Genomic DNA, 25,470 nt, shown 5'->3' with positions numbered 1-25,470 from the left:
CACTTCACTCAAATGGCTTTTTTTTTTTTTTTTGAGGGAGATTAGCCCTGAGTTAATGTGCTGCCAATCCTCCTCTTTTTGCTGAGGAAGACTGGCCCTGAGCTAACATCCATGCCCATCTTCCTCTATTTTATATGTGGGACGCCTGTCACAGAATGGCCTGCCAAGCGGTGCCATGTCTGCACCCAGGATCTGAACCAGCAAACCCTGGGCCGACGAAGCAGAACGTGAGCACTTAACCACTGCACCACAGGGCCGGCCCCTCAAATGGCTTTTTTGAATCCAGTGAGCCCTTTCTGTTCCTATTTGAATTCTCAGCAATATTTGGCATATTTGACAACCTTCTCCTTCTTATCAGGATTTCTTCCTTTAGCTTCAAGACTCTACATACTTCTGGATCTTCTCCCATGCTTTTGACCACTACTTCTCAGTATTCTTTTGAGGCTTTTCCCCTGGCCCCCCCAAAAAAAATTAGTACTCCTGAATTGTGTCCTGGGTATTTGTATAAGTGATCTATTAATGTGTAACAAGTTAACACAAACTTAGCAGTTTAAAACAACATCCATCTATTTTCTCTCAGCTTCTGTGGGTCAGGAGTCCAGGCACGGCTTAACTAGATCCTCTGCTCAGGTCTCACGAGGCTAAAGTCAAGGTGTTGTCTGGGGCTGTGTTCTCATCTGGAGTTGAGTCCTTTTCCCAGCTCATGCAGGTTGTTGGCAGAATTCAGTTCCTTGTAGTTGTAGGACTGAGGTCCCTGTTTTTTTGTTGGCCATCAGCTGGGTTCATTCTCACCTCCTAGAGGCTACTCTCAGGTCCTTCCACATAGTCCCCTCCTTCTTAGCAGTGAAGAAATCCCCTCTTATCAAATTCCTCTTATGCTTCAAATCTCTCTGATTTCCTCTACTAGCCAGAGAAAACTCTCTTCTTTTAAAGAGTCTCATATGATTAAGTTAGGCCCTCTTTTATAATCTGTCTATTTTAAGGTCAACTGATTAGTAACCTTAATTACATCCGCAAATTCCCTTTGGCCAGGTAACATAACATAATCATGGGAGTAACACCAGGTGGGGAACATCATGGGAATCATCTTCTAATTCTGTCTTTCACAGTACTTTTTAAAAAAATGATTATTGTTATATACATTCTTCTGAAGTGATCTCATCTTCCTACTCAGCTTCATTTACCAGCTCTATGCTGATGACTCACAAATCTCTAGCTACAGCCCCAACCTCACTCCTGAGCCTTCAGACATGTATCAACAACCCCCACTACCCATTTGGAGGCCCCACATATATCTGATTTTGGAGATTGAAAGAGGAGTTCAGCAGCAGTCTGCCTTCTTCCTGGGTTCCCTCTCTCAGGAATCATCCCCCAATGTCATCCTTGACTTTACACCCACTCCCTTTGCCCTCACATCAAAGTAACCCACATCAATCAATCCTACCTCTTAAACTCTCTCTAATCTATCTCCTTCTCTTTATTCCTTGTTCAGGCTACCTTCACCTCTCATGCGAATTATTCAATAGCTTCCCAGTTGGTCCCTTGGCCACAAGTCTTGACCTCTGCAGTGGACATTATGGATCTGCTTGCTCAATATCTATTCTAATCTTTAGCTGGGCTTCTGGCTGTGATGTAGATTCCAACAACCAGCTGCACCCATGCAAGATTTGGAAGAGGGAAGTGATATATCATGAAGAGGGGGCCTCGCTTCTGCTGGCAAGCATGGTTATGGAAGCATTTGGCTTTCAGTGGCAATTGTAGAGGGAGTCCAGTGACCAGTCCCTAGCCACGTGAGTGAAAAAAGGCAGAATCCAAGCACCCATTTTGCTGGCAACAGCTTTCTGATTTCTCAATCACAGCAGAGGAGGAATAGTCCTGAAGCCAGCAGTTATGGAGAGAGCTTCTTCTTCTTCTTCTTTTTTTTTTTTTTTTTTTGGCTTAAACAACAAATATTTATTTCTCACAGTTCTGGAGGCTAAGTCCAAGATCAAGGTGCCAGCAGATTTGATTCCTTGTGAGCACCCTGGAGAGAGCTTCTTAATATTCCAGCTCACTGATCATAGCAGACACAGCAGCTCCCTGGCGGTCAAGGTCTACAGTGTTATTCTGGAAGGTTTTCCTGGAAACAGCCTAGATTTTGCTCTTCCAGCTCTTCCAATCATTTTTAGACTGCTTCTGTTTCTATCAGTTAGAATGGCTTATTTTATCTGCAACTAAACTCTGACTACAATATATCTTGCAATTAACCACATTTCATCCAGAGTGATCTTTCTGAAACTCTGAAACTCAAATCTTATAACGGGACTGCCTTTGCTCAAAATCTTTCAATGTTCCTTGATATCCTTATATAAAGCCCAAATGTTTTAATCTTGTCTGAAAGGTCCTGCATGATCTGATCTTCCTGTCCTCTGCAGACTTGTCTTTACCTAGTTACTCTCTGGCCACGCTGACCTTCCATTCAGGTCCCTAAGACAGTCATGCACTCATCTCTTCATCTTTGCATATGCTATTCTCTCTGTGTGGAACACTCCTGCCCTGTCTTCTCTTGACTAACTCTCATTTTTTCTCACTCTTGGCCTAAAGGCTGTGTCCTCCAGGAAACCTTCCCTGACCCTACCACCCATCACTGCAGTCCACCAAAACTCTGCATTAGGCCCGCTCCCATATACTCCCACAGCAGCCTGGTCTTCCCCCTTTGAAACACTTACTCTACTGCAGTGGGGCTGCCAAATTCCATATGAACCTGGTGGAAGTTTCCACGTCTAAATTGTTCTCTAGTTCATCCCCAGTATCCAGTGAGTGTGTGGCCCTGACTTAGGTGTACAAATTGAATGAAGTAATAAAGAAATTGAAGCATTTTAAGCAGAGGGTCTAATCTCTATTGGACTTATGTTTTAGAAAATATACTCAGGCGGCCATGTGGAGACAAACTGTAATGGGATCAGGAGGAGGGAAGGGGCTGAGATAGAAGGTCCAGTTTTTTGGTCTGACCTAGTGCAGTATTAGTAGGGAGAGAAAGGAGGAGAATACTTTATATGCTTTGGTAGGGGGAGGTGAGGCAGGAAAAACTGATAACACTCAAGAAGTAACGAGATAGGAGCTTATTAAATCTTCTTTTAGCATTCCAATTCAATTTAATTAACATTTTTTGAGTGTCTATTCTATGCAAAGCATTGTATTAGTTCTGTGATATAAAGATTAGTAAGATACTATCCCAGTCCTGGAGATTACAAGGGTTTCAGTTGGCTAGTGGAGACACAAATACTTCTTTTTTCTTTGGTGAGGAAGATTGGCCCTGAGCTAACATCTGTTGCCAATTTTCCAATTTTCCTCTTTTTGCTTGAGAAAGATTGTCCCTGAGCTAACATCTGTGCTAATTTTTCTCTATATTTGTATGTGGGATGCCTCCACAGCATGGCTTGATGATTGGTGTGTAGGTCTGTGCCTGGATCCAAACCCACAAACCCCAGGCCTCGGAATCAGAGCACACAAACTTAACCACTAGGCCAGCCCTGAGACATGAATACTTTTAATACCAGGCAGAGAGATCACAGGAGGAAAAACTGAGTTTATGATTTTGTTTTTGTTTTTTTGGCTGAGGAAGATTGGCCCTGAGCTAACATGTGCTGCCAATCTTCCTCTTTTTGTATGTGAGCTGCCACCACAGCATGGCCACTGACAGCTGAGTGGTGTCAGTCCATGCCCAGGAACTGAACCCAGGCCACCAAAGCAGAGTATGCTGAACTTAACCACTAAACCTCAGAGGCTAGCCCAAGTTTATGTTTTGAGGGGCTGTGTGTGTGGTTTTTCAGTTTATGTGTTTGTTTGTTTTTGCCTAACAATAATGGGCTAGTAGTTTATGGGCAACAGACAGTATACTGTGGTGGAAAAACATTGCCTGGAGATAGAACATAGGGGCCCTAGATCCTCATCTGCCACTAGGTAGTATGATCTTGAACAATTTGTTTAACTTCTCTGGGGCTTAATTTACTCATTTCTAACATTAAGTTTTTGAGTAAAATAACCTTTAAAATTCTATTATTTTATATATTTGTTGTAGTTAAGATGTGTGTGGTATTTCTAAATATTTTTCAGATCATTCAATTAAAATGTCCATGTATTCTAAATAGTGCTTTTGGATAAGTGTTTTAACTTTGTCCTATAGTATTTAGAAGAGAAAAACACAATCTGGTCACAAATAAACTATAAACTTGGGTTTCTTGATTCTAAGAGATTAATGATAATATTATCCATTTTTGACAATTAGGGACAGTTTACTGGAAAGTGCCCCCTCCCGCCCACCCATTTCCTCAGCTTTTTCAGCCTTACGATTTTTTAAATTTTGCCTTATCTATTGCCTGGAACAAATGCTAGACTTTGCCAGGAATGTAAAGAAAAACCTCAAATCAGTCTTTTTTTGCCCCTTTGATAGAGAAGTTGTTTTAAATTCTGGGCTCAGATTGTACGAGAATTCTCTTTAAATTTCAGTGGAAAGGAGACACATAAAGGAACACAAAAAGCAGGTTAAGAATCGAGAAAAAAAGCCATCCACTTGAAAGTTCACCTGCTCTCCCCATCACTATGGTTCTTTCTCCTTGTAACTAAGTGTGCAAGAATGGCCAGTAATACCAGCAGTTGTAACAGATGAACCTGGAAAAATCAGTGGCTTAATACAAAGTTACTTCTCATTCACTTCAAGTACAACTGGGGGGCCCGGCCCAGTGGCGCATTGGTTAAGTTTGCACGTTCCGCTTTGGTGGCCCAGGGTTCACTAGTTCGGATCCTGGGCGTGGACCTACGCACGGCTTGTCAAGCCATACTGTGGTAGGCGTCCTACATATAAAGTAGAGGAAGATGGGCATGGATGTTAGCTCAGGGCCAGTCTTCCTCAGCAAAAAGAGGAGGATTGGCAGCACATTAACTCAGGGCTAATCTTCCACAAAAAAAAAAGCCATTTGAGTGAAGTGTCACGTAGAAATGCTCATTACAGCACATGGAGGAAAAAATGGAAAGGGAGAAGTGGAGACAGCTGTTTTAGGAGGTTTGTATTTAAAGAGGAGGAAAAAAATACAGAGGTAGCTGGAGAGGGACCGTGGCGTCAAGTTAGAGGTGCTGTTCTGGTTTAAGGAGGGAGAGACATATTGATGGGTAGAGAGGGAGAGGTTGAAGATGTGGGGGAAAGGAGTAAACACTCAATACAGCAGATGTTAGCTCAGGGCTAATCTTCCTCAAAAAAAAAAAAAAAAAGAAGCAGAAAGTACAATTGGTGGTAGGGATGATGATGGTGGTAGTGGTCTGTGTGTCTGCTCCAAGCAGGCATTCGGGAACCCAGGCTGACAGACTCAGCCATCTTCAAAGCCTAACTTCCAAGGTGACCCTGGGTGTCAATGTCCAGGGGGCAAAAGCAGAGTTGAGGAGGGAGGGAGGGAAGAGGCTTTCCTATGGAAGATTTTTCTGGGCCCTGCCTGATATCACTTCCATCCACGTTTCCTCAGCCCGATCTCAGCCCCGTGGGCACGCATACCTAACTGCAGGGTGGCTGAGGAACAGGGTCTAGCTGTGTGCCAAGGATGACAAAGGGCAGATTTTGATTATTGCAGAGTGGTTTCTGCTTATCCAGGGACATTGATTCTGTCTGACTGCTCCCTCTCAACTCTCTCCTTTCTACCTCATGTCTGTAATTACTAACAAAATATTTCAGAGGTGATTCCTACTTGGCATGAGTAGTTGGAAAATATTTTTAGAGTAGTGATATTCATCAAGTAAGCATCTGATTTTTATGGTGGAAGCTTCAAGTTTCTCTACGCGCTCTAATTTGTAACAGACTATTAGTTTGCACATTTGTACATTAGTTTGCACAGGGCACACAACAATCATACGCCACTCTGGGTTCTGCATATAGATTTAGCTTCATGTTCAATATAACTGGGAATATTACTCTCCTAATGTTATCAGACTTAATGAGGTCAGCAATAAAAAATATTCAGATCTCAAGTTTGCTTTAGATCATTTGGGAAAATTATATCACAAGTGCTGGCTTTGAGAACTTTCCAGTTCCATATTATAGCTTTTCTTTTGACACAGAGCGGTGGTTCTCAAAGTGTGGTCCCCAGAGCAGCAGCATCAGCAGTGCCTGGGAATTTGTTAGAAATGCAATTATCAGGCCTCACTCAGACCTTCTGAAATTCTGGGGACGGGGCCCAGCAATGTGTATTTTCACAAGTCCTCTAGAGAATATCCTAGAACCACTGGTCTAGTTGAGTTAAATTACTGCTGAAACATTTCATTTCAAGGACCAGGTCAAAAGAATATTATTCGAAGTTGTTTTGTTGAAAACATATCGAATCTGTCTCCTACATGGCTGTGAATTAAGAGTGCTGTAGAAAATTCATAGAATGAAAAGACTGCTAAAAATCCTGAGAGATCATTAGGGGAAATAGTTTCCAAAGGTGTCAGTCATGGAAATCCAAGGTTCTATGAAGCATCTCTAGGGGTTTCCTAAGAGAATGTGTATCCACACATTTGACTGGTGACTGCTCCTCTGACTATCCAGGGTGTGTCTCCAAAAGACAAGAGTTCTGTGTCCGGAGAAATGGTTTTGGAGCTTCAGGACAGAGTCAGCATCTTACTCCTCTTTGTCTCCCCATTACCTTCCAGAGTGCCCAGCTGAGAGCAGATACAAAATAAATACTTATGTTAAATGAATGAATGGATAGAATAGTCATCTCACGGATTCAGGTTCTAAATAACTTCCACTAATATTCTGGGGTCACTTTGAAAAAAAATCCCATTTACGTTGTTTATTCTAGGTATCATTAAAGAATATGGACTGCCTTATTATGTGGCCAGTCTTTTCAGCAGTTAAGGATTTTATCTAATATTAAGAATGCCTCCAACTCCTTTAAGAGAGAGAAAAACTTATATGAAGATAGTACATATTCTGTTTCTTGAAATACCTATACAAGATCTCAGTTACTGCATGGTAACCTTTTCAGTGACTAACTCAGGGTTTCTCAACCTTGGCACTACTGACATCTTGGGCTGGATAATTGTTTGTGATGGGAGCTGTCCCGTACATTGCAGCAGCATCACCATCCTGCCCTCCAAAATGTCTCCAGACACTGCCATGTGTGCCCTGGGGGAGGGATAAAATTGCCCAGTTTGAGAAACACTGCTCTAACCTAACATTAAAAGGAGAGAATCATTTTCCTGCATTTTATTCAAAGTCATGGAAACAGGCTTCAAGAAAGAGCATATGTTCCACATTTCTCTTTAGATCATTGTTGAGGACTTTGGCAGTAACAGCCCTATCTATTTGAAACGATTTTGTTTACAAATTCTCATTATTTTAGGCCAGTTTTCGCCCTGGAACAACTTTATCTTTGGAGATGCAAATGCGCAAACTCTAAGCATCTCTTTTTACACTGATTACCATCTTCTATACTGATTCAGCACTGAATTCGATTACAAGGCATTTTTATTTAATAATTTCTAAATAATACATAGACTGGCTAAAGGAACACTGTGCAAGTCCATAATACAGTGTTAGCACTAACAGAAGAGTTTTTATCTACGTCATTACAATATTTTTAAAAATTATCTAAGCAAAACCTGCACTAAAATAAAATATAATAATAACCTGTATCACATCCTACCTCAAGATTCTGTCCCTGGAAAGAAAGTCATCATTGCTTCTGGAATTTATTTCCTGGTATCTAAAGATTGATTTATGTTTGATATTATCTATTTTCTTACTTTTAGTGTGTGAGGATTTAGCATTATTTCAAGATCCCCTCACTTCTGCTCCTCCATATTCTCAATATAAACATATTACAATTTTTCCTTAAATCGTGTTTAATGATGAGCTGGCAGTGTCCCCTGACATCCTTGTTGACGTCCCCATGCTAGTGTCCCCTCTCTTATTGTCCATGTGGATATATACTTTAAACATTCCTCTTTTTTTTCCATTTAATGGCATTCTAAGAGGGAGAGGAGATAAAAGCATACAGCTATCACCCATTTAACAGGAAACTAAAGCTATTGTTGAAAACTTTTAAAAGATTACATAAAAGTCTCAAGGTCTTATTGTTAAGAGGCAGAATCCCTATTTCACCCTCACCTCTTGCATTCAGCATAAATGAAAGCAGGCACTTTTTTTTTTAAGAAACAAGTGATGTTAACTAGACTTATTGTGGTGATCACTTTGCAATATATACAAATATCCGATCATTATATAGTACACCTAGAACTAATATAATGCTATATGTCAATTATATGTCAATAAAAAAAAAATAAATGAAAGGCAGGTTACCAGAAATACTCAATTCTTCCCCTTCTGCACACTTGGGCCACAGTTATCTTTCCTACTTAAGGATAAATCTGTTCTTTTCTCTTTTGACTTTGCCGAATTTTCCTTTATCTACCTGAGCCATTGAAACCTGGGAAACATCAGGTCTTGCAACATGAAACTACATGTTCTTGTTCCACGAGAAATGGTTTTGTAATAAATGTCTCCTGTACCAAAAAAAAAGTATAAAATCTGATTTTTAGTTTTTCAGAAAAAATAATTTTTGTACCATCATTAACAACCAAGAAATCAGGACCACCAAGATAACAAAAGCAGAGGATTAAAAAAGATACCCTATTAACATTACAGATGAAAAAGATACTAGGTGAGAAGAAACATGTATATAACAAAGCCCACAATTTGGAAATTGTGGGAATCAAAGTCAAGCAGTTAATTACTAACAAAGACAGTAAAAGTGTCTCTTTTGTCTTTCACGGTGAATGCACAATTAGCACTTAATACTAAGACTGGGGAATAAACCATCTATAATCTACTGAAAAAGACCATCTGCTTCTATAAATTTTGTTCTTATACACTTGCCAAAAGAAGAGAGCATACTAACAAAATAATGGGCCCTGCACTGTTAATTGCTAGGTTGTTTGCAGTTGTGCTGTTGCTATTAGAATTTAATAAGCCATTCCTTCTGCTAAATTAATAAGCAGGCAAGATTATGTAATAGCTGCTTTCAGCCGCTAATTATTTTTCCCATAATTCCTTTCCCTCTCTACCCCTAACCCCCACCTTTTCTTGGCTAGGAACACCAGAGACTGCCAATATGTCATCAGCAAGTCTCCTATCCTCATCTTCAGAACCACAGACCAACATTAGGAACATAACCAATGAGTTTAAACTTGAAGGTCGTTATCTCAGGAAGCTTGAGGATATATGTATTTTGTACAGAATAAGAGAAAAGCAGCATTTGGTTCTAGAGGGCGAGTTTTCATTGCACAGTATTAGATCTTTGAACTGGCTAAAGGCATCTGTTTTGTGTAATAAGGGAGAAAGGGGACATGAACATGTACCTTTGGGGTATGATCGGTCAGGCAGCAGAGAGAAATTTGAACAGGGGACCTAAAGACCTACAGAGAGTCAGCTCTGTGCTTTGTGCCAACCATTTCTTTAATATTCCAGTATACATTAATCATACATTAGTAGGAGATTTTTCAACCAGCAAAGTAGTGCTTAAAAGGAGAGGTATTATACAATTTTGTCAAATAAGGGCATTAAAAAATGCCCCGAAATCCCTATTATATACTCTCTTAGTTTTATAGACATTTTAACACACACAAAAAGAACATACTCTCTAATAAAGAATTCGTTTAAAATAAATAAATTTAGCTTCATGAAAAACTTAGCATTTCTTTTTCACTTTGGGCCATGAAAAAAATTCTGGCAACTACGTTTGGGAACCTCTGCAAAAAGGGCATAGCTCAACAAAAACAATTTTCCAGATTCCTTTGTAAGAACCTAGGTGACTCGGGTAATGAATAGCACTCGACATGAGAAACCCGTGGCTGTTCAAGCAAGGTCACTTAATCCCGTGGGGCTCCCCTTTCCTCATCTGTAAAAGATGAGTCTTACTAGATGATTCATCCATTCTCTCATTCAAAAAAATATGGACATACATTATGTACCGGGCACAATGCTCAGCACTACGGCTCTTAACAAACCTATCATTTTATAGTCCTTATCAGTCAACTCACATTTATTGTTAGATGCCAGGCAGTGAACTAGGATGCGATGCAAAATGAATAAAATTCAAGATGTGCTAAATAGAGGCTAACGGGCAAGTGGGGATGCAAAATAAATAAGATTCAAGATGTGCTATATACAGGCTAACGGACAAGTGGGTGAAAGAGGGATTCGTTCCTACAGGGTTTGAGGATGAGGCTTCATAGGAGATGTGACATTTGAGAGGAAGGGCATGTCAGGCAGAGCAAGTCGTCAAGGCTAAACTGGAACCCAGGCAGCTTGGGAGCGGGAGCCGGGGAGGCGGCGGCTCCGCGTGAAGGAAGCGGAATATGGAAGATGAGGTGCTGTCTGGGTTTCTCAGCAGAGAACGGACAGTAACTCATCAGGTCCGCAGCACTGAGGATGGGAGAGGCTAGCGCAAAAAGAAACACTCGCACAGCTTGGGGCGAAATGTGTCTAGGGCTGTAGCAGTGCAATGGGAAGGAGGGGCCGGATTCCGGACAGTTTTGAAGCAGAATAATTGCAAACGACCCTCTGAACACCTGCACGAGCTCCACGAAAAGAGGTGACTTGTTTTCCCCAAGTTGCAGCACCCCCTCTCTCCCCTCACGATCATCACCGGCCGTCACACCTCCCCGTCCCACCCTCTTAGGGCACGGAAAGTAATCGGAGCTCGAACTTGGCTCTTCGCGGTGCAGACCCTCCCTGCCCCGCACAGCGGGGTCGACAAAGGGCACCGCGGAACCCTGTCCTCGCGCACTGAATAGGGGGAACAGACAACCGCGCGAGTCCCGAACGCACACGTAGGAGCGCGCAGGCGCGCCAGCCCCGGCAGAAGCCGCTTCCGGGTCACGTGGCCTGGCTTCCGGTTCGCACCACCCCTCTCGGTAGAGACGCAGCCAATGAGCTTCCTTTGACTGTGCGGTCGCCTGCGCCGCCTCCGGTGCCGTTGGCGACGGCCGAGCTGCTTCCCGCGCGTCGCCCAGCCCGCCCCTCCGCTCGCCGCAGCCGCGGCTCCTCCCTCGTCCGGCCCCCGGGGCGGGGTCTGTCGGCTCGCCCTCCCCTCCGCGCCTAAGCCTTCCCTCCGCCGACCGAGTCCCCTCCCCGCAGCAACACGGCTTCCCTTCCTCAGCTCAGCGACAGGGGCTTCCCCTCAGCCGCCGCCGCCGCCGCCGCCGCCGCCGCCGCCGGCCGAGCCCCGCCGCGCCCGCGGCCCGCGGCCGCCGTAAGTCCCGGGGGACGAGCCGGGGCGCCGAGGACGGGGATGGGGGCGGGAGGGTTGGGCGCGCCCCCCGCCGCCCCGCGCGCGCCCCGACGACCCCACCCCGCTCTTGCCCCGCCACCGGGGCGCTGCGCCCGGCAACTCACTTCTCTCTGCGTTTGCTGCCCTCTTCCCACGCCGCGCCGCGCCCCGGGATGCGGGGGCCAGTCCCGGACGCCGCGGCGGCCCCGCGGCACCTGTGGTTCGGAAATCGCCTCAAGTTTTGCGGGGCATTTTTGGGAGGGGCCCGCGGCTGGGGGCGGCGGCGGCCGAGGACCCTTGGCGCCCCCTGCGCGGCGGCGGATGCTATTGTCTGCCCCGCTCCTTGCCTGTCACCTCGCCCGGGCTCGGTCAGTGATGGAGTGCGGCCCCGTGGGGCGGCGGGGAGGCAGCGGAGACGGCCGGACCGAGGAACGCTGGCCCCGAGCCCGCCCCACGGCCGAACCCATTGTTTTTAATAGCAATCTCGAGGAATTGAGGTGCCCTGTGATTTGCGGCACAGTCAAAGCATTGGTTGTTAATAAGAGGGAATACTTGTGCCTTGCAACCGGGTGTTGTCCCATGTTAGCACGTAATTTATTTCAAAGAGACTGAATTATTTATTTGTTCCATCAAGTGGTAGAGAGGGAATACAAGACCCTGCTACCGACAGCGTTGAGCCCATACTCCTTTCGAAAGCAAACCTCCCACCTCTCCTGGTCCCCGAGATCCTGGAATACGGGTCTGTTATTTTCCAAGTTCTGGTAACGGGTTTGCATTAAACGTTGTCCAGTTGATGCTTTACTTCCTGTCCCCTTCGAATGCCGCTTCTTAACAGGACTTGTATGGGAGGCACTTTGATGTCACGAGTATCGTTCGTTTATTTTGTGCCAGTGAAGCGTTTTAAGTGAGTTGTAATAAGCCAGTTTTAACTTTGATAAAGTTAAATTGCCGCATCATGTATTTCTAAATATCTTGATGATGCCTGTCTGGATTAGTACAAAAAGCAACAATAATTTCTTAGCGAAATTCAGGGCCCATTCTATTCTAAATTGGTTGTGTAAATTCCCCCACCCCATGTTTAAATTCAAGATGGTGTGGTGAATATTAAGAATCAGGCTGGAATCTTCCTTGCAGTAACACTGTTAAAGGAGCTTACAATAGTTAAAAAAATACTTGTCTGAATTCTGCCTTTAAATTACCTTTGTAGAAACGATGCTTATCTGTTTGCAATTGAGAAGACAAGTTGAATTTACAAGAAGCTTTCCTTAAAAATTAAATATGTAGACTAATAACAGATTTGCAGATTCCAGATAAATATATACAAAATAGTTTAAGTGTAATGTACACTAGAATTCAGCATCCACTCCATCTGTCGGTGCTGTTTGTTGTTGTTTTAAATGAAGTATTTCGCGTAATGTCTCTGCATGTGTTTAACTCTTGGTTTTTTAGAGGTTTCTGTTCTCTTTCATAATACTACATTAACTCATTTATTGTGTGCGTATTTATGTTGGAATTTTTAAAAAGTGAGATGAGATACTTAAAAGCCAAGCTTTCATTAAGAAAAATGCATTTATGGGATTTTTTTTTTTTGGCTATTATCTTAGATCTTTTGTTTTGCTTAAAATATGTAAGCATAAACTGAAGAGAGCATTCTGTAAGTGATAGCCGTCTGTCTACAAGCAGTTCAAACTGGAACTAGAACAGCCTCAGGGGGAAGAATAGTAGGTCTCCTGCTTCTTTTAAATCTACCTAAACCAGTTGATGTCAGCAATTCTCTTGATGCATATAGAGAGTGTGGAATGTATCGCATAGGCAGACAATAGTTTCTTAAATTGCAAGAGTTATCTTTCTTTTTCCTCAAAATTTCCACTCCAGCTTATTACCTGTTTTTCTTTTTTTCCACACACTGCTTTCCAAACTTATGAGGAACAGGGTGGAGCAGAGAGATTGCATCTGGTGGGAAGATCTTTCTACAAGAATTTCCTGCTATTTTAACTGGCATAGAAATATTGATGGCTACTAATCGTTTGTCCCCCATTTGTCGCCCTGCCCCCCAAAGTTTCTCTATGAAACATGTCATCTTAATCTTAACTTTATTGAATCAAAGTATTGCATGTAATCTTGGTTCTGTTTATCTTAACAGATGCAGTTTATGTTGCTTTTTAGTCGTCAGGGAAAGCTTCGACTGCAGAAATGGTATGTCCCACTGTCAGACAAAGAGAAGAAAAAGATCACAAGAGAACTTGTTCAAACCGTCTTAGCACGGAAACCTAAAATGTGCAGCTTTCTTGAGTGGCGAGATCTGAAGATTGTTTACAAAAGGTATAATTTTTATTTATCAGAAGGGTGAAATAGAATCAAATGTTCAGTTATTTATAATGTGGAAATTGCAGACTTTTGAGAGCTGACATTTATAAATAATAAAGATTTAGATGAAAAAGGTTTAAATTAAAGCTTTATTTTTTCAAAAACTGCGGTTCTGATTGATTACCCAGGCTAAAATGATAATGTCAGGGAAGTCATTTTAAAACTAATTATATAATTAAAGGCATAAATGATTATTCATGCTTAATCATCTTTTCAGAAAAATTCAATGAATTAATTTCTTTGCAGGGGAAAATAGGGTCAATATTTTAAATTGTGTGAGTAACTCTCAGAATTTAGACAAGGATTTCCCCCCCACTTCTCCCCGAAAATCAATAAAGTAATGACTGATAATTGACATGCCTTTTATCTGACTTAGAGTCTTACTCACTTATAAACACCTTGGATACATAGACCATTTCAGCCATATATATATATATATGTTTAAAAACTTTGTGTTTTTACAGGATCTCTTCATCAGTAGTCTTTATTAATTTGAAGTACGCTTGTTGCTGTGGTGGAGGTGTGATTAGATCTGATAGATAATTTTGCCAAGAGTAGATTTTTAAATTTTTGATGTTGCAAAATGACTCATAGATTGGCTTTGAACACTAAACTTTCTTTTTAAAATGCTATACATCTTTATTAACATCTGAAACTCTTTTAATACCTTAAAATAAATTTCTCAGTATTGTTCTAATCAGGTTAAAAGAAATATAACTACTTTGTTTTTCTCCATTTCTATTCCCTTATGAATAATTTACTGTATTTAAGAGAGTTTCTGCATATAAAAAAATTCTCTTCTATGGGGGATGTGCAGGGAACTAACAGTGCAGGCTGCAAAGAGGGTTGAAGAGAAGTCCGGGTTTTGTCTCAGCTTTCCTTTATTCCACTCCAAGTGTGGATAGGTTTGTTGTTGTTGGGGAAATGGCAGAGGAAGTAATGGAGATTATAAGGACAGCGAGAATTTTTTAAAAACCATAGACTCCTCTTTACAATAGAATGAATTTCGTCATCTTTGGGTGATTTTGTATCCAGTGTTTAGTTTGGTACTTGTTGAGAAAAGTCATAGCATTTTAGAGATGAGAGATATCTTAGAATAATCTACTCGAGTGATTTTTTAAAAAAGCTTTTTCCCCCAGGGATAGAAGCTTAAAAGAAACCAGTGGAAGTGGAGGTGCTCTTGTAAAATCAGGGCTGGGATCCTGTACCCTTGCTTACTTGGCCTCTACTCTCTGCAGAGGAGACGGTTCCTGAGATTGAAAACTGCTAGTGTTGATCATGTTCAGTTTTGTAAAAACTAGAATTGGGGAGAAGTGACTTGTCCAAGGTCATATACCAGTTAGTGACATAGGGGCTAGAACTCAAATCTTTTTTTTTTTTCCTTTTTTAAGATTTTATTTTTTTCCTTTTTCTCCCCAAAGCCCCCCGGTACATAGTTGTATATTCTTTGTTGTGGATCCTTCTAGTTGTGGCATGTGGGATGCTGCCTCAGCGTGGTTTGATGAGCAGTGCCATGTCCGCGCCCAGGATTCGAACCAACGAAACACTGGGCCGCCTGCAGCGGAGCGCGGGAACTTAACCACTGGGCCACGGGGCCAGCCCCAGAACTCAAATCTTAAGTTTGAGGCAAAGATTTGAAACAGAGATGAAAAAAGCAGATTTGCATTTCTTAAAAGATCATGTAATTGGAGAATGGATGGGGGGAGGGCTGAGACTGGCACCTGAGGGATCTGTTAGGAGATTGCTTTATAATGGGGTCCTAAAGGAAGACCCCTGCTGTGGGCTCAGTAGGTGGAAAGGAGAGCTGTTGCTGAGGCAAGTTAGTTCTAAGACTTACTCCCTGCTAGAAGAGGGGAGGGCACTGAAAGGAGTGATTCTACATTGCTGGGTCAGCTGACAGGGTAAAGGGTGAGCTAATAGACAGGTTGACTTTGAGGTGCCTAGTTTTCTCGGAGTGGGCGTAGGCATGGAAAATTAGACATAAAGTGTTAGATCACCAACATTCAAGCAGCAGGCAGTGGGGGAGGCGGAAGTGTAGGGTCAGTAACATTGGGGAAGAGGAGAGAGTTTCGAAAATAAGGTTACCAGTGCCAGATGTTGCATAAAGTTCCATTAAAGTGAAGAAGGAATCAGATTTTACAGTAAGCGTTTCATAAAATGCCCTTTGTCAGAACATTTTCAGTGGAATAGTAGAGACAGAACTCTCAAAGAAATGGGGCAAAGTGTGAAGCGGTGGAGAGATTTAAACAGCAAATGTAGGCTATTTGGGGAGTTTTGCTATGAAGGACTGAAGAGGTGGTAACCACCCATAGACATAGGAGTGGGGACAGAGTTAAAAAAAAAAGGTGTGAGAGACTTAAGCTTATTTCTAGATAGGAGAAGGAGTCCCCCGTGTGGAGGAGGAAAATACCAGCAAAAGAATCAGTCCCGTGAATTGAGACTCCTGCAGCTGAAGGAAAAGGCCTGTTAAAGGGAAGAAAAGAAAGCCCTAGTTTGGTGGTCCTGCATGCAGCATTCAGCCCACCCATGTTGGGCCACCGCTTTTTCTTTTAAAGGCTGTAAAGGGTAATCTGACCTGACTCGTAACTTGCATCAAGCTCCTGTAAATAAAAGGTGCACTTCAAAAAAGACAGCTTTATTGAGAGAAAATTCACATACAAAAGTTAGAATTTATAATCAGTTTTCCTATGCATCTCCCCATTTCATACTTCATCTGTTGTACTTAAGGATGTATATTTTGTTGATATAGACAGGTGATCTATTTCTCTAGTCTAGCTGAAAGGGAAGACCTTCTAAGCAAAGAATTGCTGCTTAGCTCCTGAGAAATTCTGAACTAGCGCTTTTGCTGTTCACACCAGCAAGTGATGTTTGTCTTCTTTCCTCAAGTTTTCTCATCTACATTCTCCATCCTGAGCATTTCAAATAATGAGAGGTGGGAGTAGGGAGTAAGGATAATACAGATGAAAAAACAGACTGAAAATCTGGGACTTGAGTTCTGTTCTGTGCCATTAGCTAGTTTTGTGAGTTTGAACAAGTCATTTTGCCTTTGTTTCCTCATCTCTATAATAAATGCTCTTGAAGATCTCTTGAAGACAAAACTATGCTTTTTTGATTCCTGTTTCGTGCAGCATGTTATGGAAGAGGCACTGGATTAAAGTTTTAAAATTAATTTAAAAACACATACATCTCCAAATACTAGCTTGAGAATTTGTCGAAGAGTGCTGTATTGATTTTCTTTACTAACAAAGGAATTTGTAATAACATACCAGTGGGGATTGAGAACAGATTCGTTCCATTCACCCACAGTCAGCTGATATTTAGCTGACTTCGGGGAAGTCATGTGTTCTGAATGTAAGAATAGGCACTTTCAGATGTTCTCTGAGTGCCAGTAATTAGAGTAAGCCTTAATCCACTCTGCTAAAAATAACCAAACATACCTTTCTTCTTACTAGTCTATTATTAATTTTACTTCAGATTTAGACTTACAAATATGCACTAAGAGAACAAAATGAACTCATTATTGAATTTTAAAAACCATTTGGTTCTAAAAATAGGGAGTACACTTCAGGTTCTCTTGGTAATCTTTTACTAAATCACTATGACAATTTTTTGTCTCTCCCTCTTTAAGAACTTTGAAGCTCTTAAAATATTGCTTTGAATATGTTTTAATTTTTGCCAGGTGCAGGATTACTTTATTTAATACAGTTCCTGGCTCTAGTTTTTAATATAAAGCTTGGGCTTTGGAGTCAAATTGCTGTTCCTGGGGAGGTTACTCAATTAAGCTTGGGTCTCCTATAGATGTAAGTAATAACCCTGTCTCTCTGGAAGGGTTGTTGTGAGGGTTAAAATGGTAAAATATGCAAAGCCTTAGCTAACGTTTAATGCCTCACTCAGAGTGAGGGCTCAGTGAATGTTACCCGTTATTATGCTTGGTTCTTTGTTCCCAAAGCTTCCTGGAAAGAGGTGCCTTCTTATAATCCTGACAACTAGGTGTTCACCTGCAGGAAGAATTCATTTAATTTGATGCCTCTTTTTCCATTCTGAGTGGAAGCAAACATTTAGATAGTGTTGCAGGGTTTTTTTTTTTTTGATATTACTGGTTGGTGCTTAGATAACATCAGTCCTGGTGATATTTAAATTAATATTTATGAATGATTCATATAAATTAGGACCTTTGACTAGTGTTTAAGTGCTGTTTATTTGTAAGTAAAGAGGCAGTGCTTGTGGACGAGGAGCTAGGATGGCGCAGGCATTAGATTGCTTAACAGTAGCATTGAAATCAAGAGTGAAAGGAGTTTTACCCGAAACTGTTATTAGTAAATTCTTTCTAGTGGAATTATTTAGCACTCTATTCATGTCAGCTAGTCATGTCTGGATTTTATCTACCATTTTTAATGTCAGTCCCTTTACTCTTTAGTTTTCTTAATTTAGGAAATCTTATGTGTTATTTGTGTCATTTTCCCCAAATTGAAAATTCTGTTTGGTGAGCATGGGTTAGGGAGGATGGAGAGTTGAAATATCCCATTGCCTTTTAAACAGATAAACAGAAACATAGGGTCGTGCTGGGATAGAGAGGAAGCACTTTTGTTAAAGCTGGAAGTGGTGCCCTGTTAAGTGCTTCATGATAATGAATGAATGCGTTCAAACGCCTCCTCTCAAAGACTGCAGGAGACCCACCATTTTAAATAACTTGCTGAATGTGGAGAAGTCAGGTAGCATGGACATGGCAAAAGTCAGGCTGTGTACGACAAGGAAGTCGGTGTGGTAGATGGAAAAAGGCCTGGAGTTAAAATCCGAAAATCAGATTTCTTGTCCTAGTACAACCACTTGGCAGACCCTGTACTCGTGGGCCTTGGTTTTTTTTTCTTTCATAATCAAGGATGATGGTGCCTGCTGTTGGAAAGATCAAATAAGATGAAATTTTTTTATAATATTGAAATTAATAGAGTGTTATGTAAGTACTAGTTATTCGCATACTGAAGAGCAGGAATTCATTGAATTCCGGAACTCAGACTGTGTGTGTGCTTGTGTATTATTTTACGTTAATACTATGAGCAGTAATTGCCCGTTGTGTTTTCTAAAAATCACTTAAATGCTCTTCAGTGAAAATTACAATCTCAACTGAGACTTGTTTAGAATGTCTTGGGTTTTTATTTTGTTTCTTTTCGAAAGCCTTAAATACACTTTAACCTATTTGAAAATGCTCTTTTAATCCTCCTCAAAGGACTTGGTCATTGTTTGCTTTGCCTTAGGGTGTATATTAATAAGTTTTGGCTTCTTTGGGTCAAGTATAACCTGGGCCCATGTGCTGGAATCCTAATTTGGAGGAGCATATGAGTTTTCCAGCCTTATTCCTTCTTCAAGGATAAATAACCTAAGCTTCAATTCAGTAGTGTAGAACTTGGAAAATTTGAGGACAGTTTCAGTTTCCCCTGTTCTCTTTCTCTACATTCTGTAATAATTTGGAACAATTGTTCTTTTCTAGGGGGTTATTCCACAATCCTAGAAATCTCCTTTTTAAAAACAATTCTATGCTGTTAGAAGTCAACATGGTAGTTACCCTTAGAGGTGGGAGGTTGTGACCTAGAGAGGCTGGGAGAGGGGCTTCAGGGGTTCAGTAATAATTCTCTTTCTTGATCTGGGCACTGGTACATGGGTGGGTTCACTTTGAAAACTAATTGAGTTATATATTTATGACTTGTGTTCTTCTCTGTGTGTATATTACACTTCACTAAAACGTTCCAGAACGTCAGCTTCACATTGACAAGATCTTCAATAAGTCTGTCAAATAGAGAGTTTGCTTTCATCTTGTTTACTTGTAGTGTGAATTAGTCATGCAGTGCATTTTGTTTTAATTAAGTAAACTTGAGAACAACCTGGGTCAGCCATGTTTTAGAATATTCATAGAAAGAAGCCTGAAAGGAAGAAGAGCAAAATAAGTTACTCTTTCTAGATTTAGTGTGATTGAGTGATTATTTTGTTTTCTTTTTTACTTGCCTGTACTTTTCAGAATTTCTCTTATATGCATTTGTTACTTTTGTAGTCTAGGAGAAAATATGTATTGTTGTAAAAGAGGAAATAAACTATATAAGCTTGGGATCTTTTGCAATAGGATGTGAAAATATATTTAGAAAACATGATTATAGGGAAAAATTTTTTCTGCATTTGTTTTTTGTTACAGATATGCTAGTCTGTATTTTTGCTGTGCTATTGAGGATCAGGACAATGAACTAATTACCCTGGAAATAATTCATCGTTATGTGGAATTACTTGACAAGTATTTTGGCAGTGTGAGTAGTATTTTGTTTTAGGAAATTGAATGCCATTGTATTTTTTTCTTTAATCTTTTCTGTAACAAGTTTATTATTTGATTGTCTTGAGGATTCTGACTATTTAAAAGTAACTGTGGGAAATGGAAGGAATGACTATTTCTTGTCAGTGTGCCTAGTCAGTTAACTGCCAGAATTGCTTGATCCCACAGACCTACTCATTTAATTATGGTGGTGAGAATGAGGTTTAAAATAGTGAAATAGAAAGGAATCCAACTGCAAAGATTAATATTCTGGAAGTGCTTAGTGTAGAATTTAGGTTTGGTTAGCAGTTATAATCACATTACCCAGGAAAAATATATATTTAAAAAGATGAGTTTTCATGAGTAGAAAATTTTGAAGTTGCTCCTGTTGGGAGCTTGCAGAGTCAGATCTTACTTAGCTTATAGGCATTATGTTTTCAAGTACTTGAGATGGGAAAATTAAGCTGACTAAATCAATGATGCTTAGTTAGCAAGATTGCCATTTTTAGAAAGAATTAAGAATGATTCACTCTGATCAGATTTTATTCACTATGTAATAGTGGATAAGTATCTTTTGCTTTCTTCAGTTTTAACATTATGTTTTTTGCTTTTCAGGTGTGTGAACTTGATATCATCTTTAATTTTGAGAAGGCTTATTTTATTTTGGATGAGTTTCTTTTGGGAGGGGAGGTTCAGGAAACATCCAAGAAAAATGTCCTTAAAGCAATTGAGCAAGCTGATCTACTGCAGGAGGTAAGCTTCTCAGAGTTCTCTTGACTAGACACTAGCATGTTTTGCTCTTGCTAGGAAAGTCTCAGTCATTTTCCCTCATTCTTACAGTTTCAGAAATACTCTGAAGCATGCTTGGCATGGAGTGTCCCTGTGCAGTGTATTGATTGGAATATGTGTCAGTCACATCAACTCAGTTGTCTATAGATGGGTCGTTTACTTTGGGGATAGTCTGTTGTATTGATGGCCCCTTTTTGGACCCCAAAACACTAGAGTCTAAACCTTTAGAGGACAGACTACTTTAAGAAGGGAAAAGATTCATTAAAAGTAATAGTAATTTGAGAACTCTCCATCCATTGTTCTGAATTACTTAAGATAACCCCTTTTCTCTTTAATGTGGATAATCGGGAGTTGACTGTGAGATTATGGCATTTTCATTCCAAATTGGTCCATATTTTCACCTTGTGTCCATTAAGTGCAAATGTAGCCAAGAAAATGATAGTGTTATAATTACACTTTCTGTAGAACCCTCTGGTTTGTGTTAGCAAAACTAACTAAAAAAGAATTTGTACTTCTCTGCTCTTCTTGAATAACAAACCATGTTGTCAAATGACCGCATTCTTGTCTTGCCTGGATATCACCACAACCATTAATAAACCCCCTTTCTTTTCTAATTTCCTCAGTTGTCCTGGGTTAATCGTATATTTAATGCTTCTGTACCTTCGATTTCTGAAGTTTAAAGTTTCATAAATAAGGCTGCCTTTTCCTAAAAACTTGATACCTTAGTTTAGGTACCAAGTTGAATTATGCTTTGGCCATAATTGTGGTTTTAATCAAATAGAAAGTTTATAGCATGAGGAGAAGGGGCTAATCAATATAAAAAATGTAGTGTGTTTTCATTAAGGTAATTGTCTTTTTTTTAATTATTAAAGGAGGCTTTAAATCCAATTTTTTAGCATTTCTGTTATAGCAGAAATGAGAACTAAGGGAAGAAGAGTAAATCTCTTTTTCTCCATTATAACTTTGTAACCATTGGCCTCTATAGGGAGGGGGGAGCTCTCGGTAATCCATCTGCATCAGTCACTGACTGAGTCAGTTGTGGGGATTGCTCGAAGTTGGGATGGCATCATCTGGAACATACATAGATTAAATATGAGACGATGCATTGTACATTTAATGATCTTGAGTTACCAAAACAGTGGTTAAGGTGCCTACAGAAGTGTAGTGTTTTGTTGGCAGCCCTGGTGTTCAGTAGTGAAATGAGTACAGCCCCTTTTCTGTATGTGTATAGTTTGCCACGGTTGTTTATTAATTGATTGCAAATATGTCATTGAGGAGTTTTTTTTTAACATCAGATGTGCTGACTACAAGCTCATCTATTGTTGTAAAATTGGTTTTAAAGTTAGCACTAACTTATTTTGCTGTTCACTGATCAGACTTTTCTAAAAATTTGGTTAAAACCAGGATCAGGAATTGGGAATTTTTCATATTTGTCTCTTCCCTTAATCACTTTTATATTTCATTATTATGGAACTATATATTCTGTTCTATCACTTCCTGGTATCTCCTCCAAGTTCTTCATTCATGTCTTGATTAATTACATTTGCCTTAAAACATTTCTAAAGTTGCTGAAGTTCAGCTTTTCATTTTAACATGTTTTTTCTAGAGAGTACTGTTTAGGGCACTGATAGCTCCTTGTTTCTCGATTGTTTTTTGAACTCTACTGGGAAATTGCTATAGACTTTACAATATGACCATTATGCTGTTTACTTATAGCATGTAATGAGTATTTAATGTTTAATGTACTAAAGGATAAAAAAAGTTATTACGGGTCCGTGTTTATTTATGTGCATATCTCCCCTGTTAAAGCATTAAGTAGTGTCTCCCTTTATGAAATAGTATTTTTATATCTTTAATTGGGGACAGTAGAATGGAGAGAGAAGCATAGGATGTCTATGGTCCCCTGTAAAGTTCTCCTTACCCTGTCTCAGCCTAGTTTAAAAAAAAAAAAGTTGACTACTGTTATAATTCCTGTCTTTAGAAGAGAGCTTTCGCCCTATTTCTCTTCTGTGACTACCTTTACATCGTTTTGTACATAAACCAAAGACGTAGTAGTACATTAAGACATTTTCTACTCAGTGGACTAAGTGAACCATTTTTCTTAATTTATCCATTCAGGTCTTGAGGAGGCAGAAGGTGGCTGGTCCATTCTGAATTTAGAGTGAGTTATAATACATTACAGGTTAAGGTCTTTAGGAAGCCAAGCTAAAGTCTGTATGGGGCACTAAGGCTTCAGGTTATTCTGTTCAGGTTAACGTGTTATTCGGGTTATTCACCAACATACTATCACAAGAAATCTGGGGATGACAAGATGCTTGTTTCCTAAAATAGATTCATTTATACGTTGATACATGATACATATTTACATTTCCTGGAGAGTATTTGAATGTTATGTTCATAAAATAAATGGTGGAATAGGATGAGAAAAAGCATTCTACAAACTGCTAAAAAAGTTTTTGTCTGGGCACCATGACAACAAAAAGGAACCATGATGATAGCTAATGCTTATTGAGCAGTTAGATGTGAGATATCCTATGGTAACCCTCAGGACGCCCTGAGAAAATGGCATGAGAACCTTTCTAACAAGTGAAGTAGAGGCTTAGTGAGGTTCCAGTGACTGGTCCTAGGTAGCAGCTGGCAAAACCAGGATTCCAAATCCAGATCTGCTAGACTCCAGGGCAGTGGGAAATTTTAACCACTGTGCTCCTCCCCACCCCGACATTCGTGTACTGGCTTGGTATGTATATTTTAAATTTTAAACATTCTGTTTTAGATACCAACTTCTTTGTTTCTCAGTAATACAGTAAAGAAATTCATAATTCTCCTGGAGGTTTTTCTGTATTGAGCAGAGTAGAATTTCCTAACACTGATGCCATCTTTTACTTTTTAGACTAGACATTTTCATTGTTCAAATTATCAATAGTTGGAACTTTTAAAATGGTTATATAGGTATAAATGATATTTCTCAAATAATTTCTTATTGGATTTATCAAAACATGGAGATCTATAGTAGCATTTTTTGGTCTTATAATTTAGGGTATAGTATTCACTTAGTCTATGTCATGAAATGATTTTGCTTCCAAAATTGTAAGTATAGCTGTAAAGACATTTATCTAAATGGAGCCTTAAATTTGTAAAAGTCCTAATTGATTGGCTTTAATCTAGTTTTTCGTGTATTGTGATTTTTCTATCTGGTGTCAGTTCTTCTGCTTGAGTCGATTAATTCTAAACACCAATGACTTTGAATTTATAATGAAAATATCTGTTGGCTGAAAGATAGTGCAGACCACAAAATAATTTTATTTTAGTCCCTTTTTTTGTGTGAAATTACATTTCTATCTTTATGAATGTTTATTTTCTTCAGAAAAATTTCTTTAAAATTTCCCTTTTACCCAATTTGTATAAACATCATGTAGTTTGTTTAGGTAGTCCTTCATTTTACAGGCAAATAAGGCAGACAGTCAGTGGATAAAGTAGATTTTCTATTAGCGTATTATAGTCAGTAATGAGAATATAGCATAAATGTGTGTTCAAATAATAACGGCTAAAATATCAGACATTGTGATTACATAATAAAGATACCTTTTTTATGTTAATCACTTGGTAAAAAAAGGATTCAGTTTTGACTTTTCTAGACTGAACTCTATGTTTATTCCTTTTGGTATTCTGTTGTATGAATACAGAATTTAGGTTATGGTATTCACTTAGTCTGTGTCATAATTTGGGGGTAAAGCCCAGAGAAATTGGTCCATTATCCAATTTTTAATGTTTGACTATTGGAATTTAAAACATCTTTTCTTAACATGCCACTGGTACTTAACTTGATTCTTAAATTATTAAGGTGCAACTTGCTGCGATTACTGAATTGAATTCTTTGCAATACTTGGAACATTTCCCCCAACCCCCACCAATTAAATACCTATTTTAAGCTAGAGTTTTTTGGGGGGAAGGCTGCAGGGCAGTGGTATAGTTGGATTTATTTTATAAACATAATGACAGGAAATATAGAGTGCATTTTCTCTGCAAAGTCAGGCACTTACCAGTTTTTCTCTGCTCCTTAATTTTATAGAGCCAGAATGAAGAATGGGGAGGTTTGTCTGAGGATATCTTATGATAAAGAGCAGTCTAAGGCTTTAGTCCCTTTGACCCCCAACTTATTTATTGGTAACTACTAAATTTACCATTTTTTGTGGCATGGATAAAATGGGGTGTTATGCAAAGACTGTTGCACGTGAGATGATTTCAAGTCCTTGCTTGATCCGTGCAGATCAACTGGTTAAATACTGGGCTTTGGGCTTTAACCCTCAGCGGTAGATGCATGATGACACGTGTTGATCAGCGCTTTGAGATGTGTCAACCTTTCTTTTTTATACTAACAGCATCATTTTGATATTTGTGGGGGTTTTCCTTTTGAGCTTTGTTTGCTGTTGGTATTGTTTCTCACTAAAGTAATCTGAGAAATAAAAAATAAGTGAGGTACCAAAAGCAAGCATTACACTCATGAATTTGCTTCTACTTTGAGCTGATCCACTTTGTGAATAGATTTCCTGGATTTGCAGTTGTTACTCTGCCTCGTCTAGAAACTGGTGCTCTATGGAGAATTAGTGCTGCTGAAATTGATTTGTTTTAGTGCTGGGACTGCATGATATATCTTAGTACTCTGCAACATTTTGTGGAAATAAAATTAATAAATCTGTTGGACGGCATAAAAATGGAAAGGTAAGAATCTTAGGAGAAAAA

The 25,470-nt window shown here is 39.8% G+C and overlaps 1 protein-coding gene across 12 annotated transcripts in view; it reads left to right on the top strand.

Moving 5' to 3' along the window:
- The window catches only part of AP1S2 (adaptor related protein complex 1 subunit sigma 2), a 66,917-nt gene that overhangs the window by 28,840 nt on the left and 12,607 nt on the right, over window positions 1–25,470 (top strand). For 2 of the 12 annotated variants that reach the window (XR_006523031.2, XR_011499955.1), the window contains exons 1-5: window positions 11,111–11,264; window positions 13,426–13,604; window positions 19,831–19,939; window positions 20,557–20,694; window positions 24,800–24,894. Coding sequence is in view for 7 of the 12 variants with exons in the window: in XM_070503336.1 (XP_070359437.1) it covers window positions 13,426–13,604; window positions 19,831–19,939; window positions 20,557–20,694; window positions 20,782–20,877 (522 nt within the window). In the remaining 5 variants the exon portion in view is untranslated. The other 10 variants (XM_044764351.2, XM_044764352.2, XR_011499958.1 and 7 more) reach the window with 9 other exon arrangements.

The sequence above is a fragment of the Equus asinus genome, chromosome X (assembly GCF_041296235.1).
Source record: "Equus asinus isolate D_3611 breed Donkey chromosome X, EquAss-T2T_v2, whole genome shotgun sequence".
NCBI lineage: Eukaryota > Metazoa > Chordata > Mammalia > Perissodactyla > Equidae > Equus > Equus asinus.
This window is presented reverse-complemented; position numbering and strand designations above follow the sequence as displayed.